Genomic DNA, 18,354 nt, shown 5'->3' with positions numbered 1-18,354 from the left:
TTTCACACAAACAAATACACCCTTAATTATACATTATTTGAGCCATCATATGATGCAAAGTTTTTCCCCTCGTAAAATTCTCTCAAAGCCAGGGAGAGTTATAAATAGGGGTCACAACAGACTTAACATGTAAGTATTTGTGGAGGGCGTCCAAACCATAATCTTTGCCGAAGCCGCTCATCTTGTAGCCGCCAAAAGGACAGTCGTTGTCAAATGCAAGGTAGCAGTTTATCCAGATGGTGCCCGCTCGGATTGACCTCGAGACCGTGTTCACTAGATCTATGTTCTTGGTTAGAATCCCCGCCGCTAGACCATACCTCGTGTCGTTGGCCCTCTTGATCACCTCCTCTGTAGTCCTGCAATCCGTTGTAAAATGTTGAATGCGGCACAATATACTTTGATATTTCTCTATGTTTGTTTTAGCTACAATAGGGCTTTGCTCAATTGCATCAGAACCGGGGTAGATAGTTTCGGGGACCAATAGCGGGTTGTACTCACTTGAATTTCATGAGCGACATGACGGGGCCGAAAATCTCGTCCTTCACGATCACATTGTCCTCCTGATGAAGGGAGAGAATTAGACGAAAATGCAGAACAGACGGAAGTTTAGCTACTCTTCAACAAAGGTTCATGTTCTTAACGGAATGTGCACTGGATTGATAGCGTACCGTAACATTTGTGAAGATTGTTGGCTGAATGTAGTAACCTTTGGTGCCCAGAGGTGCGCCCCCGGTCAAAAGCGTGGCTCCTTCTCTCTTTCCATGCTCGATGTAAGAAAGTATCTTCTCAAACTGTTCCTTACTGGCCTACGATTTAGCGTAATTCGTGTCAGGCTAATTGTCAACCATATGCTTTATCGCAAAATCTAGCAGGTTCTTGCTACTTGCTAGTGTTCGTTCTTACCTGCGGTCCTTGACGGACATTCGGATCAAACGGGTCACCAACTGACCAAGCCTTTGCCTTCGCCACTATCTTCTTCTCGAACTCTTCATAGATCCGTTCTTGAACGTAGACACGAGATCCCGCAACGCATACTTCTCCCTGAAACAGAGAGTTGAATCGATAAACCATCACATTTTCGAGTATCATTCGAAGCTTATCTTTTTCTTTTTTTTTTGGTGACCGAAGATCCACCACCATTCCCCGGGGACGAGCCCGCACGGGTAATCGGGGCGCCTATACCTCGGGGGAGACTAGCCCAGCAACCCACCGCCAGGGCCCCCCACTTAAATTACGGAACCGAGCGGGGATTCGAACCCAGAACCTCTGAGGAGGGAAGGAAAGCACCCACCAACTCGGCCATGCGCAGGTGGGTCATTCGGAGCTTATCTTTGTCTTCGCAAATCCCATAAAAAGTTCAGACACCGTACCTTGTTAACGAGGATACCCGTCAGAGCAAGATCAGTAGCGGAATCTAAATCAGCATCATCAAAGACCATAATAGGCGATTTACCGCCCAATTCAAGCGACACTTGTTTCAAATTGCTCGTCGCCGCGGCCTGCATCACGATGCGTCCTACTTCCGTTGACCCCGTAAAACTGACCTGAAGTGAAGTTTTCATGCTGCATCGGTCAAAAGCTAAAAGTCGACGAGCACATCTATACTAAGTTCAACCGATGTTATGTCATTCCAAAGAAAGTATTCAGAATCGCACCATATCAATGTCCATATGACCGCTTATCGCCGCACCGGCCGTTGGTCCAAAACCGTTTACGACATTGATCACTCCATCAGGAACACCGGCCTGATACAAAGCAAACCAAAATTTTAGGCAGAAAAATTACCTGAACAATTTCCTGGGATAGCCTCATTTTTTTCTGAAAACTGTTTTTAGGAGCAACTTTCACATGGCATAAATTATGTTCAGTATTATGTTTTCACTTGCTCTTATATTGCTGTCTTCGAAAGTTTGATTAAAAACCTGTGGAACATTATTACTATAAAGCTTAACCATCACTTCTAGACTAACGAATGAAAATTCTTTCATTTTGTTTAGTGAAACTAATTCTTAGTAATTAAGACATACTTATTAGCACAATTATATGCTAGAAAAATGACTTATTCTCTCACAAATTAACTTTTTTGACTTGGATCGATGTACCTTCTTAGCCAAGTGAGCGTAAAAGAGAGCCGATAGAGGGGTTTGCTCGGCGGGCTTCACAACCATGGTGCAGCCTGCCGCAAGTGCCGGCGCAACCTTCATCATGAACATGGTGGCCGGGCCGTTCCAAGGGATGATGTGCCCGACCACGCCAATCGGCTCCCGCAGCGTGTACCCGTGAAGGTCACGCGACATTTTCAGTACCTCACCATGGATCTTGTCCGCTGCACCGGCATAGTACCTGAGCGACGTGACAGCGTAAGGGATTTCCATGGCCTTGGAGAAGCTGAATAGCTTCCCACCATTTATAGTGTCCAAAGCTGCCAATTCGTCTATGTTCTCTTCGATTAAGACCGCGAATTTTGACATGATCCTTCCCCTTTGCTAGTGATGAAATTTATAAACACATGTCACATAAAAATCAAAATACATGATCATTAGAATTTAGAATGAAATGTGGCTAAACTATGTGTTGGAGGTTTAGATAGAACTACATAAATTTCGCCATCTGTTTATTCTTTTGGCACTAGATTGTTATGATTATGAAACGAAAATTAAAAGGAAAAAAAAAACAAAAGAAAGGACTTATATTACTAACTGAAATCGAACAATGCTACACTCATTCAAGTTGTCTCAAACTATAAGTGGCCTTTTAAACAAATGAGCCACATTCAAGAACCTATACAGTTGACACATCGTTTTGTAAACCGATTTGTCTAGCATTTTCTATTGCGATAACACTAGATATGTATCTTCATGTATGCTTCTCTAGATGCAAGAAAATGAATCAAAAGCATATGTTCCTAGCAAAAATGAACTAAAACACATGTTGTCTATAATAACTAGTAGTCAAGAAAAACTGTACTTCTGCAGCTTTGGGAATATATTAGATAGATCATTCAAGTTGATTATGTGCTCTAGCTTCTATGATTGATTGAAAGTATCTTCTTCAACATAATTATTACAATGAAGTGTTCAATAATGCAGATGTGATGTGAGTGGGCCCCCCCAATTTAGTGATTTCAAAAAGACAAGCAAGTAGGAAAAAGACATAAAATAATCTTATCTCCATCATTATCATGGCCGAGAAGATGCAATTAAAATACGATTTTGAGAAATTTAAAAAAAAAAAAATAGTTCTGTCCTTTTCCCCAATCTTGTAAGGTTAGCGTTTTGCGGGGGATCATGTTCGGCCCACCAAAAGTACCCCCACCAAAAAAAATTATATCTTTAATTGGGTGTTGAATCAGGAGGTGTATCAATCAAGATAGTATTAACAAATCACAAGTAATGAACCTTAGAAAATTGTCTTAGGTTTTGTTATGTGTGCTTTTCTGCTAATTGTGTGAAAAGACAATGTTACACGTTTGTCATTATTTATAACAAAGTCATGATATGATTGGAAGGGAGGAGGAGAAACTGAACGGAAAAATATATTGTACTATCGTATCCGTTAGATGTATCATCTAATGGCATGATTCGCATTATACCTATCTCAATCGTATTTTTGTGTTTGAGTTTCGAATCTTTCTATTCTTATTATTTGGTGCTCTTCACGTGTCATTGCTAGGTGACGTGCTGGCTGACGATTTTGGGATATCTAGAAGGGGTATCATCTTTCTGCCCCTAGAAAGCCAAAAAAATTCCGCTCCTGACCTTGAGGGTAAGCTTTGGGACACCGCGCTTTACGCTCTTGACTTGTAAAGATTTTACATTGTAGTCACCCGTCATTTTTCTTAGCTTCAAGACTACACTCGAACCCGTCAACGATTCTTTAATGAAAATAGAGATCAAAGACAAAGATCACACGATCAATCACTAAAATCAATTTACTAAATGATGCATCAAATTCTAATTTCTACCCGGTCGCCTGGCTCATGAGCTCGAGGCTAGAAAGGAATGCAGTCATTTCGATAAAATTAGTTTTTTTTTGGTAGAATGATGAAATTAGATTCATAAGGTAATTTATGAATTGATTTTTTAGTGGTATTATCTTTTTAATTTGATGGAAAAAGAAGATGAGAAAGGGAGAGAAAAAGGGAGGGAGGGACGTACATAGCCGGGCATGCGCGGCCAAGGGCCGTGGTCGAATGCTTGGCGAGCAGCTTCCACGGCCAAATCCACGTCCTCTTTGTCTCCCTCTGCAACTCTCGCCGTCACTTGTCCATTTCTTGGATCTACCGTCTCCAATGTCCTCCCTGTTCATCCAGTTTCAATCGCCATAACAAATTAGAAACCCAAGAAGAAGAAGAAGAAGAAGAAGAAACCAACAAGAACAAGGCTTTGTTAGGACTGCGAGTGTAAAGACTCTCTCAAGATCAATCTTGATTCAGATGGCCATTTTTCCCTGTACATACTCTGTTTTCTGTACTTCCGAACAGAGCAATGAACTGTACTCATCAAAAAGAGAACTGCTTGAAAGAGAAACAACAGAACTGTTTGTTTACGGCGCAACTCTACTCTTTTTCCATCCTGCGAAAGAGGGCAAGCTAAGCAAGAACAGATCTTGACCAGCAACATCTGTCTGAGAGGAGAGTGTGGGGGAACCACGAAACCAAGCAATGGATCTTCATCGAGACAGTGCAAAGACTCGACGAGAAGCTGGCGATTTCTACCTTTGACGGAATCGACGAACTCGCCATTGATGAAGAGCTTGGTGAACTTAATCTCTGGGACATGATCATCATAAGTCTTCAGACTTCCGTTCGCATCGCTCTGGTTCTCTGCCATCTCTCTTCTCTGCACTCAGAATATCTTGCGTTTTTGGCACAGGAGGGAGGGCCTCTTTATATAATAGGTAGTCGTTTTCCTTCTCGCAATTCGTAGGAGTAGCTTGGGAAGAAACACTTCTTTAGCGTTATATATTTGTTGGTTATAGAATCAGTCATCCTACATGATTAATCTAGTTTCCCCGATCTTTTTGTCAAAGGAAAACCATAAGCAGACGGCACCGTCGGCGTGGTCTGCGCCACATATTTTGCTAAGGGAACCGGGCAACTTGCTTGTCCGGTCTCCTTGGAATATTAATAAGGATCCCCCCTCGGTGAAAAGGCATTGGGAGCCCCACGTCTGACGCTCTGCTCTGCTCTGCTGTATTCCCGCTACTCTCTTTCTCTTTTCTCTCTATGGAAATTAAAGAAATAAATGAATGAAAAACAGAGATCTCCAGGCAGTCGCAACTTCAGAGCGTCGAAATGAAACTGTTCTTTTACTGACCAAAGAAGAAGAAACACACTGCCCTTACCTTTTTCATTTCAATCATGCCAACGAACTCGAAAAGAAAAAACACAGCTCCTTTCCTTCTTGATCTCCCAGCTCAAAAAAATCGTATTCTAATAGACTTGTACGATCTCAGAATTTACAGAAAGAAAGAAAGAAAGAAAAACCATATGTATTTCCCCTGGCTTGAATAGCTCGACAAGAACTCGGAAAAAGAACAGCAAAAATAAATGCAGAAAAAAGAGCGCTGGCCAGTAATTTCCTCAAAACCGAGACTGAGTAATCGAGGATCCGGGCGGCGAATGCTGTGCACGGCGAGGGCGGCGTCAGAAGGAGAAGAGGTCGGGTTCGAGGACGGGGAGCATTCGAGGGGTGGAGTTGTGGGCAGGAGGGTCGACAGGCGAGAGCCTGTGCTCAGGAGCTTGAGTAGCAAGAAGGCAGCGTTGGTGATGGCGGGGACGAAGAGGATGGCGCAGACCGGGGGGGAGCACTCGAGGGGTCGATGGCGGATAGGACGGAGGCCCAGTTGCCCAAAGTCGCTGGAGGAATTGAGGATGTTGCTGCCTTGCTGGAGAGTGGAGAGAGAGATCAAGGAGAGGAGGAAGAAGAAATTAAAGCGAGAGAAGAGACAGTATAGCAGGAGCGTGAGTGGTGCAGATGAATGAAAAAGATGGAATCAGACGTGGGGCCAGTCATGTACACGTGGCAACTGATAAGTGGGGTCGAATAAATTCAACACGTATTTAATATTTTCTCTCCCACTCGGTTGCCCATCCCATCCGGGGTTATCCATCCCTTTTGCAAAATACAACATGCGGTCCAGCTTGCACCGTTACAATTTGCCCATATGACGGTGCCCGCCGTTATGCTAGCCAGGTCCAAGTTAAATCACTCGAAACCCTTCGATTGCCTATGTTAAGAGTTGAAGGCCTTCGATGTGCAGCATCGTTGGTGAGAAGATAATATGCATTTGACGTGAATGGACCTATTATACTGTTGGTACTTATATGGATAAGATTTTGCTCAAAGGTCATGTGAACGTGATTCTATTCTCTAGATTTACATGTTAATCACTAAGCTCTATAAGCTAGAAAAACGTTAAAAATATATCTCGAATTTGAAATTGACCAACAAACACGGTCCGAGTTAAATCGAGCAACTCTGGCGAGCGCCGCTCAAGACGAAGAATGCGGCTGGAAGGAAGCGCACAGCCGCAAAAGGGGAAGTCCAAAATTGCTGCCTTCATTTATTGAAAATAGTGAGGCCCTTTCTTTTGTTTTATTAGGGCGAGTCTTAATTGGTGTTGGATTCTCTGAACGTGAAAGGAGAATGGCAATGTAAGTGGGACTTCTTCACGTGTGAACCGTCGTGAAGAGAGACAAAGAGGAGATGAAGTGCAATAATGATGACCATTGAATGGTCATGGCCATTGAATGATGAAGACTCTCTCTTCTGCATTATAAAAGAGAGTGAGAGACGTCCAACGAAGAGCAGCGCCGAGAGAGCGCTAAGTCCTTTTGGTGGCCGAGAGACGACACAGAGTTCTTCTCGAGAGGATTTGTTCGTTGTAATTATATCCGAGTGATTTTAGCCAGTTAAATTCTTGTAAGTAGAATTTATTTAATTCCTTGAGTGAGATTTCGCTAGTAATTGTAAAAAGCTAAACACTGAGTGAATTATTAAGTGTAATTAAAGGTTGGGAAACACCGAGAGAGTGTTTGAGTGCTCGAGTGATTGTAATCTTCGTTGCATCGCTTATTTCTATAATAGAATTCCATGCTACTCTTCCCATAGACGTAGATTTCGATATTTGGATCAAATCACGTAAATTCGATGGCCAAATTTCCTTTCCTTCCTTCCGACTATTTATTCGATCCGCTTGCCTATTATTCTCAACAAGGAAACACTTTTGTAGTGATATTTATATTGGTCACAGGTGACAAAAGTAAAAACCAATCGTGATACACAATTAATCTAAATTCCACAATACACTTTTGTCTAATGACGTAAGATAAGGGCTAGTAATTCACACCAGCGATATTTAAGTTAAGGGCATATAATGTTAAAAATGTTACCCTTAGATTGCCTATATTAAGAGTTTAAGACCTTCAATGTGCAATGGGAAGACATGCAATCTGACGTGAATGAACCAATTTTACTGTTGGTACTTATACGGGTATGACTTCGCTCAAAGGTCATGTGAACGTAATTATGTTCTCCAGATTTACGTGTTAAGCACTTTGCTCCTTTAGCTAGAGGAAACACTTTTGTAGCGATATATCTCTATTTGTTTTAGATGACGAGAGTAAAAATATTCATGATACACAATTAATCTAAATTCCACGATACAATTTTGTCGAATGACATTAGATAAGTGCTAGTAATTCACACTGGCGATATTTAAGTTAAGGACATATAACATTAAAAATGTTAGTCACTCGAAAGCCTTCGATTGCTTATAGTAAGAGTTTAAGACCTTCGATGTGCAACAAAATTGGTGGAAAGATAAATGACATTTGACGTGAATGAACCAATCTTACTGTTGGTACTTATATGGGTAAGACTTCACTCAAAGGTCATGTGAACGTAATTCTACTCTCTAGATTTACGTGTTAAGCACTTTGCATCATAAGCTAGAGGAAACACTTTTGTAGCGATATATATCTATTGGTTATAGGTGCGATATATATCTATTGGTTATAGGTGACAAGAGTAAAAATCAGTCATGATACTCGATCAATCTAAATTCCACGATACACTTTTGTCGAATGACATTAGGTAAGGGCTAGTAATTTGCACAAGCGGTATTTAAGTTAAGGGCATATAACATTAAAAATGTTAATCACTCGACACCCTTCGATTGCCTATGTTAAGAGTTTAAGACCTTCGATGGGCAACATAATTGGTGGGAAGATATATGCATTTGACGTGACTTAACCAATTTTATTGTTGGTACTTAGATGGGTAAGACTTCACTCAAAGGTCATGTGAACGTAATTTTATTCTCTACATTTACTTGTTCAGCACTTTGCTCCATAAGCTAAAGGAAACACTTTTGTACCTATATATATATTGGTATATAGGCGACGAGAGTAAAAATCAGTCATGATACACAATTAATCTAAATTCCAGGATACATTTTTGTCGAATGACATTAGATAAGGGCTAGTAATTTGCACTCGCAGTATTTAGGGGCATATAATGTTAAAAATGTTTGATCACACAATACCTTTCAATCAACAACATTAAGAGTTTAAGACCTACGGCGTGCAACATAATTGGTGAGAAGATATACACAATCTAACGTGTATGGACCATATTAATTGATTGATATTTATGGGAAAGACTTTGCTCGAAGGTCATGTGAACTTAATTCTATTCGCTATATTGACGTGTCAAGACTTCACTCAATTAGCTATGTCTACCCGTTGATTTCTCTAATTGCGATGCAAACGATGTGTGTACCATCTAGCAATATCATGGCATCTTTTGACCAATTTTCATTCGAGGATGTGGTTTCATTATATTCACAATCTTTGAAAAGTTTTATCTCCACATTTTTTTTTTGGTCAGAGAAAAGTTTTATCTCCGCACGTAATCGTTCCTGACAGAGAGAGAAAAAGATGGATTTCTCTTATTTCTTTCCCCTACCAAAGCACTACTCGATCAATTATTGCTCTTTCGACCACCGCTCGGCTCCTCGTGGATGATATATGGAAGACTAGCCAAGTCAATGTGATGGTGGACAACGGAGGAAACGTAAGGGGTGCGGGTGATGGACGAACGAGAGATCTGCGTTCGACAACGTGTCCGCGAATGAGTACTTCCTTCTATGAGTGCTTGCGTGTTCTCTAACTTTCAAAGCGGAAATAATTACACAAATTAAGGGTGAGCGTGATCCGAACAGGCGATTCCTGACATGAAGTCAAGAACCGCCTACTAGGGATCGATTTCGAGAAATTGGAACTGAGAACCGCCCGTTAGTTCTATGGATCCACCTAGGAACCGGACCGTCGATCCAGTCCGGTTTCCGAGTGGATCCATGGAACCGGTCCCATCAAGTTTCACGCAAATAGAGGTGACCGAGAGTGAGAGAGGGAGGCGATGAACGGCTAAAGGCGCGATCGTGAGTTGATGGGAGTTGAGAGTCAAGCTTTAGATTAGGGATTTTATAGTTTTCATTTTTCTAAAAATGCTTTCTTTTTTTTTTGGGTAAAATTTTTCCAAAAAAATTATATATATGCATATATATATTACCGGTCCGGTCTGTGTGGGCGGGTGGGCAGTTTCACGCCTAGAACCGGGAACCGGATCAGTCCTCACGGGAACCGCCGGTTCCGGGCCAGTCCGGTCCTGTTCCGGGTTGTCCGAGCGGTTCCCGGTTCATTTGCATACCCTTAACACAAATAATCTCTGAATTTTACCACAATTATAATGTAGTACATGAATATTTAATTTACTTAATGTGATCAATGTACTTTAACCTAATGTGCAATGTGGTCCTGAACTAATTTGTTCAATGTAATCTTTGAACTTTTGATACATGTTAGTTCAGGAACTAGATTGAACATTTTCCAAAAGTTCATGGACCACATTAAACAAATTAAAAGTTCATTGACCATATTGAACATTGGATTAAGGTTCATGAATCAGATTGAAGAAATTAAAAGTTCAGGGACCACATTATAAATCGGAGCAAAATTTAGAGATTATTTACATTATTATAACCTATCTCAATTAAAGCTCAAAACCATGTCCTTTTACTCATGAAATTCGGCAAGTCCTCCCCCATATTGGCCGAATTCTACTGTCTTTACATGCCTAGTCCATATAATTCAATTAAGTCCACTCAACACCGCCAGTCTAATTAAAATTCATTTTTATGAACTTAATTATATAATATGAAATGCAAAATACTCCTGAGACTATATGTAATTTAATTTAATTTTTTGTTTAGAGGCCAAAGTCGGTCTCTAATTTTCTAGGAAATAAATACCTGATTGAGTTGCCAAAATTTATGTGTCAATAATGACGATTTTATTTTTGAACAATCTTGATAAAAAATTAATTGTCGATTCGTAGCTTTTCTGGTTTTCGACATGGATGAAACTATTAAATTGATTGGTACTTATATGATAAAGCGTTCGCTCAAAGGTCATGTCAACATAATTCTACTAGCTAGATTCATGTGCTGATTTCTTTTAAGTGCGATGCAAATGATATGTCTAGCATTTAGCAATATCATGACATTTTTCCTCCCTTTTTCGTTCAAGGATGTTATATTCACAATATCCTAAAAAACTCACACACCGTACTTGCTGTATCTAACAAGTATCCCTAGGTCACATTACATTCCGTTCCGTATCGATTTGGCTTGTATTGGAGTTTCGATTGATTGGCGTCGCAAATTCATTCGCGTGATCTCGAGGAAACTTTATGACCACTGTTTGGATATGATATGATATAAGGTTAAGTTAGATTAGATGATTCCTTAGACAAAAATATTATAAATAAATGTTAGTATAACGACAACTTGAGGAAAGATAACAAAGAAATTGCGCACAAAAGCTGCCCGTTTTGTACTATGAAACCCTTAACACCATGCGAGTGCCAAAATTAGGGGTGTGCAAAAAACCCGATACCCGCCCAACCTGCCCAGGACCGCCCGGAACCGGACCAGGACCGGTGGGTTCTAAGGGTTTCGGTCCGGTTCCCGGTTCCAATTTTTTGGAACCGGTGGGTACCGGTCCGGTTCCCGGTTCCGGGTGTGGAACCGCCCACCCACCCACCCGGACCGGACCGATATAATATATATAATATAATATTTTTTAGTTTTTCGTTCTGAGTTCTGCATCTGAAGAATTTCTGTGTCTGCTTCTGAAAAATTTCAGCTTCTGCATCTGCTTCTGAAAATTTCTCCGTCTGCGTCTGAATAATTTCAGCGTCTGAATAATTTCAGACATAACTTAGATTATGTGGGTCTTCAATAATGTATTTACCAGCTTGTAAAGTCTGAAAAACTTCCTTCTGAGCTTCCAGAATATACGTACTTGGAATAAATTAATTCAGAATAAGTATCAGATTTACAATAACATGGAAGGTTTTGTCAACTTCAAAATCAATAGGAGTTTTCCTCAACAGCCACTCACTGCGCTCGGTCCGGTCCGAACCCATTGGGTCGGTTGGTCTCGGGTTAAACCTGGTACAAAAAATGAAATAAAAAAATTATCGGTTGGTCCCGGGTTGACCCTGGACCGGACCGAACCCATTGGGTCGGTTCGGTCCTCGGTCCTAGGCTCAATAGGGTCGGTCCTCGGTCCCAAAAATTGAGGACCAACACTGTGCGGGTTGGTCCTAGGGTTAGGGGGTGGACCGGCCCAACCCGGACCATGCTCACCCCTAGCCAAAATGATCTGCATTCTGTTCTTGCAGATCATGCATTAGTTAGAACCCTATGATGCAAAGTTTTTTTCCCTGTAGAATTTTCTCAAAGCCAGGGAGAGTTATATACGGGGGTCACAACAGATTTGACATGCAGGTATTTGTGGAGGGCGTCCAAACCGAAATCTCTCCCGAAGCCGCTCATCTTGTAGCCGCCGTAAGGACAGTCGTTGTCGAACGCAAAGTAGCAGTTTATCCAGATGATGCCCGCTCGGATTGACCTTGAGACCGTGTTCGCCAAATCTATGTTCTTCGTCAGAATTCCCGCTGCTAGACCGTACCTCGTGTCGTTAGCCCTCTTGATCGCCTCCTCCACGGTCCTGCAATCCATCATAAAATGATCAATGTCGCACAATATACTTTGTTAATTGTCTATGCTTGTTTCAGTTACAAATAGTACTTGCTCAATGGCATCGGAACCGGGTAAGCGATAGTTCTGCGGACCAATAACGGGTCATACTCACTTGAATTTCATGAGCGACATGACGGGACCGAAAATCTCGTCCTTGACGATCACATTGTCCTCCTGATGAAAGGAGAGAGTTGGACGATAACGCAAAACAGTTAGAAGTTTTAATTCCTGTGAAAACAAAGGTTCATGTTCATTAAGGAATGTGCTGTGGATTGATATCGTACCTTAACATTTGTGAAGATTGTTGGTTGAATGTAGTAACCTTTGGTGCCCAGAGGGGCGCCCCCGGTCAAAAGCGTGGCTCCTTCTCTCTTTCCATGCTCGATGTAAGAAAGTATCTTCTCAAACTGTTTCTTATCGACCTAGGATTTACCATAATTCGTGTCAGGCTAATTGTCAACCATATGCTTTATCCCAAAATCTAGCTGGTTCTCGCTTCCTGCTAGTGTTCGTTCTTACCTGCGGTCCTTGACGGACATTCGGATCAAACGGGTCACCGACCGACCAAGCCTTCGCCTTCGCCACTAGCTTCTTCTCGAAGACTTCATAGATCGCTTCTTGAACATAGACACGAGATCCCGCAACGCATACTTCTCCCTGAAACAGAGAATTAGAATCAAGAAATCGTCACGATGTTGAGTATTAAGAGCTTATTCTTTAATTTTGCAAATGGCATAAAAAGTTCATACACCATACCTTGTTATAGACGATACAGGCTAGAGCAAGATCGGTAGCGGTATCTATATCGACATCATCAAAGACTATAAGAGGCGATTTCCCTCTCAATTCGAGCGATACTTGTTTCAAATTACTCGTCGCCGCAGCTTGCATCACCATGCGTCCTACTTCCGTAGATCCCGTAAAACTGACCTAAAGTGAGGTTTTCACGCCGCATCAGTTAAAGCTAAAGAAGGACGAGCATATCCTCACATAATTCAAGTGATGTCATGTCGTACAATAATAAAACATTTCACGAGAGAAAGAACTCGGAATCATACCATATCTATATCCATATGACTGCTTATCGCTGCACCAGCCGTCGGTCCAAAACCGGTTACGACATTGATCACTCCATTAGGAACACCGGCCTGATACAAAGCAAATCAAGATTTATAGGCAGAAAAATTACCTGAATAATTTTCTCGTCTATCCTTTTTTTTCTTGACAACTATTTTTGGGGAAGACTTTGTTGTGGCATAACAATTAGTCAAAATCATTTTTTTTCACTTGCTCCGCAATTGCTGTCTTTAGATTTTTGATAAAAAAAACCTGTGGGACATTATAACTAGAAAGCTTAATCATCAGTTCTAGGCTGATAAATGACGATATTGTTTCGTTTTGTCTAGTGATAACTTATTCCAATCAATTAGATTACCTACTTAGTAATCCAATTACATGCTAGAAAAAATGACTACTGCTCTCAATAACAACTTTTCCGAGTCTGATTGACGTACCTTCTTAGCCAAATGAGCGGAAAAGAGAGCCGATAGAGGGGTTTGCTCGGCGGCCTTAATGACCATGGTGCAACCAGCCGCCAGCGCCGGGGCGACCTTCATAAAGAACATGCCGGTCGGGAAGTTCCAAGGGATGATGTGCCCGACCACGCCAACCGGCTCCCGCAGCGTGTACCCGTGAAGCTCACTCGACATCTTCAATACCTCGCCGTGGATCTTATCTGCTGCACCAGCATAGTACCTCAACAGCTTGGTTGCAGTAGGGATGTCTCGGGCCTTGCCGACACTAAATAGCTTCCCGGCATCTATAGTGTCCAGAGCAGCCAGTTCATCCATGTTCTCATCGATCAAGTCTGCGAATTTCAACATGATCCTTCCCCTTTGCTATTTGATGAAATATATAATCGTGTCATATAAAAATTGAAATTCTTGGACATTAAAAATTATAATGAAATGTTGGCTTCCACACAATTCTTGAAGGATTAGATAGAACTACATAAATTTCGCTATTCATTTATTCTTTTGGCCACTAGATGGTTATGATTATAAAGTGGAAACTCAAAAAAACAAAAAAAAAAACAAAAGAAAGGCCTTTCGTTACTAATTGAAATAGAGCAATGCTACACTTATTTAGACTCGGTACACAAGTTTTGTTTGCTAAGTGATAGGTCAGATTGTAAGTGGCCCTTTAAACAAGTGAGCCGCATTCGAGAACCTATAATAGTTTGACACATTATGTAGTAATTCGATTTCAGTTGCATAGCATTTTCTATCGAGATAACACCAAGACATATATCTCCATGTATGCTTCTTCGGATGCAAAAAAAAAAAAAGAGAACAAAAACATATATTCTTGGCAAAGATGAACTAAGACATGCTGCATATAATAACTTGTATTCAAAAGAGGCATTCCCAGCGTTCGAAACAAATGCAAAGACTAACTATAGCAATGAAGTGTTTCTAGCATTTCTAGCACTGGTCGAAGGATCTTCCTCCACTTGGTTACAATGAAGCGTTCAAATTTCCTACCAAATCCCCTTTTTTTAAAGCATGATCATATATATAATACACATGTGAGTAGGCCCCAAAATTTTTTTTAGTTGTCCATTAAATTAGGAAGTGGCCGACACTATCAATCAATATTAGGTACAAATGATAACAAAGTATTGATATGATGGGGGAAGAACAACGAGAAAGAACAAAAACAAAAATAGTATCTTACCTACCAGTCACATGTAAATTAATCGATGAACATATTGTTCGCATTATATGCATCTCAATCGACTCTTATGTTTCTATTTTGAATCTCTCCATTCTTATTGATTAGTTTTTTTCATGTGTCATATTACGTGGTGTGCCATCACATTAAGTCACATTCATGTTAACAGTCGATTTACATTCAAAGAGATTGCTTTACTACCAAAATGTAAAAGCATATACTTGGAACGTCATACTTTATTATAGTCTACTCTATGAACAATAAAGATTTTTCCAAGTATTCACCCATAATTTTTCTTGGTTTAAGATTACATTTGAACCCGTTAATCATTCTTTAATTGATACAGAGATTAAGATAAGCACGAAAAATCAATCCACTAAAAATCAACTTACTAAATGAGATGTCAAAGTACTAACTTCTAAGTGGTTGTTTTGCTTAAGTTATCTCACATAAACATCCCGGCCAAAATTGACGGTGTTCTTTCGATAAAATTATTTTCATAAGCGAATTTGCGAATTGGTATCCATTGGTATTATCTTTTTAATTTGATGGAAAAGAGAAGACAAAAAGGGAGAGAAAAAGGGGACGGGACGTACATAGCCGGGCATGCGTGGCCAAGGGCCGTGATCGAATGCTTGGCGGGCAGCTTTCACAGCCAAATCCACGTCCTCTTCGTCTCCCTCCGCAACTCTTGCAGTCACTTCTCCATTTCTTGGATCTATCGTCTCGAATGTCCTCCCTATTCATCCAATTTCATTCACTGTAATGGATCAGAAACCCAAAAAGCCGAAGGAGGAGGAGGAGGAGGAGAATTTGTTAGGACTGCGAGTTTTTCTGCGGTACTGTGCAAAACCTTTCTCAAGATCAATCTTGATTCAGATGGGTCCTTTCCCTTTCGATACTCCGTTTTCTGTACTTCCGAACAGAGCAAGGAGTTGCAGTCATCAAATAAAGCACTGCTTGAAGGAGACAAACCCAACTTCGGAACGGTTTGGCCATGGCACGAATTTACTTTCTTTTTTGTTTCTCTATTTGAGAAAAAGAATAAGCAAGCAAGAACAGAACTAGACAAGAACATCGGTAAGAGAGACGAGTGCGGCGAAACATGAAACCAAGTAGTGAATTCTTCATCAAGTGCAGTGCAAAAGCTTGACAAGAAACTGGTGATTGAATTGGAGGGCCTTCATGAAATTCTAAAGAAACTGAAGGGACATAAGAACACAGAGCTGTTCTTTTGCGAGTCACCGAGAAAATCACAATTCGAACGAGTATTCCGAATCCTACCTTTGACAGAATCGACGAACTCGCCGTTGATGAAGAGCTTGGTGAACTTAATCTCGGGAACATGATCATCATAAGTCTTTAGACTTCCATTTCCATTGCCGTGGTGCTCTGCCATCTCTCTCTTCTCTGCACTCAAGCTCTCGCGATTTTGGGCAGGAGAGAGGGTCCCTTTGTTGTATAGTCAATTTTCCTTCTCGTAACAGGTAGGGGTATTTTGGGAAGAGAAACTTTTGGAGCCATCCTTATTATTCTTCTACGTTTGTTTAGCGGAAAATGAATGATTTAATTTTTTTTAAATGATCGCTTATATGTCTTACAAAAATAAATAAACAAAAAATATTTTCATCGTTCGCGAAAATACTTGGATATAAATTATTGGTAATAATGAAAATATTTTTCATTAATAAATGCAAATGATCCTTTTTAGGAAAATACTTTTCAAAACATTAATTTTTTACGAAACAAACGGAGCCTTATATGTAGGTTATATAGGTGACGAGACGAACAATCAGTCACAATATACAATTCGTCTAAATTCCATGAATTCCTCCTTTTTTTCTCAACAATTTTATGTGCGTTGCAATCATTGTTCCGCAAAATGGGTCGAAGCAATTTTTTTATAAAAATATTTCTAAAAAAACAATGAAAGAGGTGTTAGATTTCAGGGTTAATACCATGAAAAATCCTAAACTTGTACACTTATGATAATTTTACCCTAAACTATTTTTCTGACTACAAAAAATCCCAAACTGGTACACTTATGACAAATTTACCCAAAACTAATATTTTGACCACTAAAAACCCTAAATTGGTACGTTTGTGACAAATTTACCTTCCGTTAATTTACGTTAAATTAGATTTATATCACAAAAAATCACAAATTGGTACACCTGTGACAAATAGAGGGTAAAACATAAAACTAGCAAATCAGACAATTATCATGTGTCGTTTAACAAAGTAATTTGACAGTAAAATTTAACGGAAACAAACTTAGGGTAAATTTGTCACAGGTGTACCAATTTGGGGTTTTTCGTGGTATTAACCCTAGATTTCACTAGTGCAAGAGATATTAAAATGATTCATTCAACCCTTATTATACTCAAGTTAATGGTCAAGTCGAAGCATCAAATAGGCCATAGTCAATCTTATTAAGAAACATCTCGAAGAGAATACGGGAAGCTGTTAATTCAGTCCTTAAATGGTAGAATGCAAACTAATGTATTAAATAAACATTACGAATGGTCATTGTATATGAATTTATATGAGTTGGATGAATTCAAGCATTAGCACTAGAGAATATTATTGCTGAAAAGAAAAGAGTTGATAACAAGTTGCCATTGGTGACTTGGCCCGGAAGACTTTTATCGATTAATTCAACAAGTGATGAGCTTGGTAAGTGACCCCCCAGATGTATTGACTAGTAACACTAATTGTGTTGTAACTTGTGACACGACCTAAGCGAATTGTAACTTTACAATTAAATCGAGAGCTATAAAAATCGACAAAGAAATAAAACGTGAAATAATAAAATGACACAAGAAATTTACGTGAATGTCCAAACCTACGTCCACAGGAGAGCCAGCAAATAATCCACTAATAAATCGGAGAATTATAGAGTTTTACAATCATTCACACACTCGAGCGTTTCCCAGCCTTGGTTTGTACCCAATACCCACAGTGTCGAACAGCTCAACTCGATGGACTCGACTCTGCGCACAAATCTCTCCGAGCTCTCACCTCACTTCATCTCTTGAGCTCTCTACTTCTGTTCGTCTCTTGCTTGTGGAGAACTCACAGTGAGCTTCTCTATTTATGCACACAGAAGAGCCCGCACTCATTTATTATTACGAATGGAGAAGCCTTCCCTTCTCTTCGGCTGCCGCGGGAGGAAATCAATGAACAAAACAAACCAAGCCCACACCTTTTGATTGTTATATATAATACTGTCAAAGTTAGGGCCCCCTTCATTTATGTGTGCAGAGAAGATCTCACCGTATCGGTTGTCTTTCATGCAACTCCTTATAGTGCCAAACATTTGGAGTCTTCTTCATCAAATGTGCAGCCTGTCGCAGTCCTGTGCGTGAAGGAAATTGAAGACTCTGCTGCGGGTTAGTCCAAAAAAGTACCGTCTCATTTGTCTACAACACGAGGGAACTCTCTTAAATGGGACTCATGCGGAGCTTCCGATAAATGCAGCTCATGCGCCACCGAACATTAAATGAA

At 40.3% G+C, this 18,354-nt stretch overlaps 2 protein-coding genes across 3 annotated transcripts; both read right to left on the bottom strand.

Annotated features, from left to right (window-relative positions):
- Window positions 1-4,951, bottom strand: LOC130134468 (aldehyde dehydrogenase family 2 member C4-like). Its single transcript, XM_056307757.1, has 9 exons — window positions 4,718-4,951; window positions 4,158-4,300; window positions 2,103-2,486; window positions 1,656-1,745; window positions 1,371-1,544; window positions 904-1,041; window positions 669-806; window positions 499-560; window positions 1-356 (listed from the first exon to the last, which is right to left on the bottom strand). The coding sequence occupies exons 1-9, from the start codon at window positions 4,830-4,832 to the stop codon at window positions 83-85; spliced, it is 1,518 nt and encodes a 505-aa protein (XP_056163732.1). The 5' UTR covers window positions 4,833-4,951; the 3' UTR covers window positions 1-82.
- Window positions 4,952-11,724: 6,773 nt separating this feature from the next.
- On the bottom strand, window positions 11,725-16,358 carry LOC115663266 (aldehyde dehydrogenase family 2 member C4-like). 2 transcript variants are annotated; one of them, XM_030585280.2, is made up of 9 exons: window positions 16,132-16,356; window positions 15,444-15,586; window positions 13,629-14,012; window positions 13,173-13,262; window positions 12,871-13,044; window positions 12,634-12,771; window positions 12,399-12,536; window positions 12,227-12,288; window positions 11,725-12,082 (listed from the first exon to the last, which is right to left on the bottom strand). In XM_030585280.2, the coding sequence occupies exons 1-9, from the start codon at window positions 16,244-16,246 to the stop codon at window positions 11,809-11,811; spliced, it is 1,518 nt and encodes a 505-aa protein (XP_030441140.2). In that variant the 5' UTR covers window positions 16,247-16,356; the 3' UTR covers window positions 11,725-11,808. The 2 variants fall into 2 exon arrangements, with proteins under 2 accessions (XP_030441140.2, XP_056163734.1); XM_056307759.1 differs by lacking the exon at window positions 12,227-12,288 and having other exon boundaries at window positions 11,930-12,082; window positions 16,132-16,358.
- Window positions 16,359-18,354: the final 1,996 nt, after the last annotated feature.

Source organism: Syzygium oleosum, unplaced genomic scaffold (genome assembly GCF_021117445.2).
Source record: "Syzygium oleosum isolate NSW1041296 unplaced genomic scaffold, Sole_v2.1 Sole_v2.59, whole genome shotgun sequence".
Classification (NCBI taxonomy): Eukaryota; Viridiplantae; Streptophyta; class Magnoliopsida; order Myrtales; family Myrtaceae; genus Syzygium; species Syzygium oleosum.
This window is presented reverse-complemented; position numbering and strand designations above follow the sequence as displayed.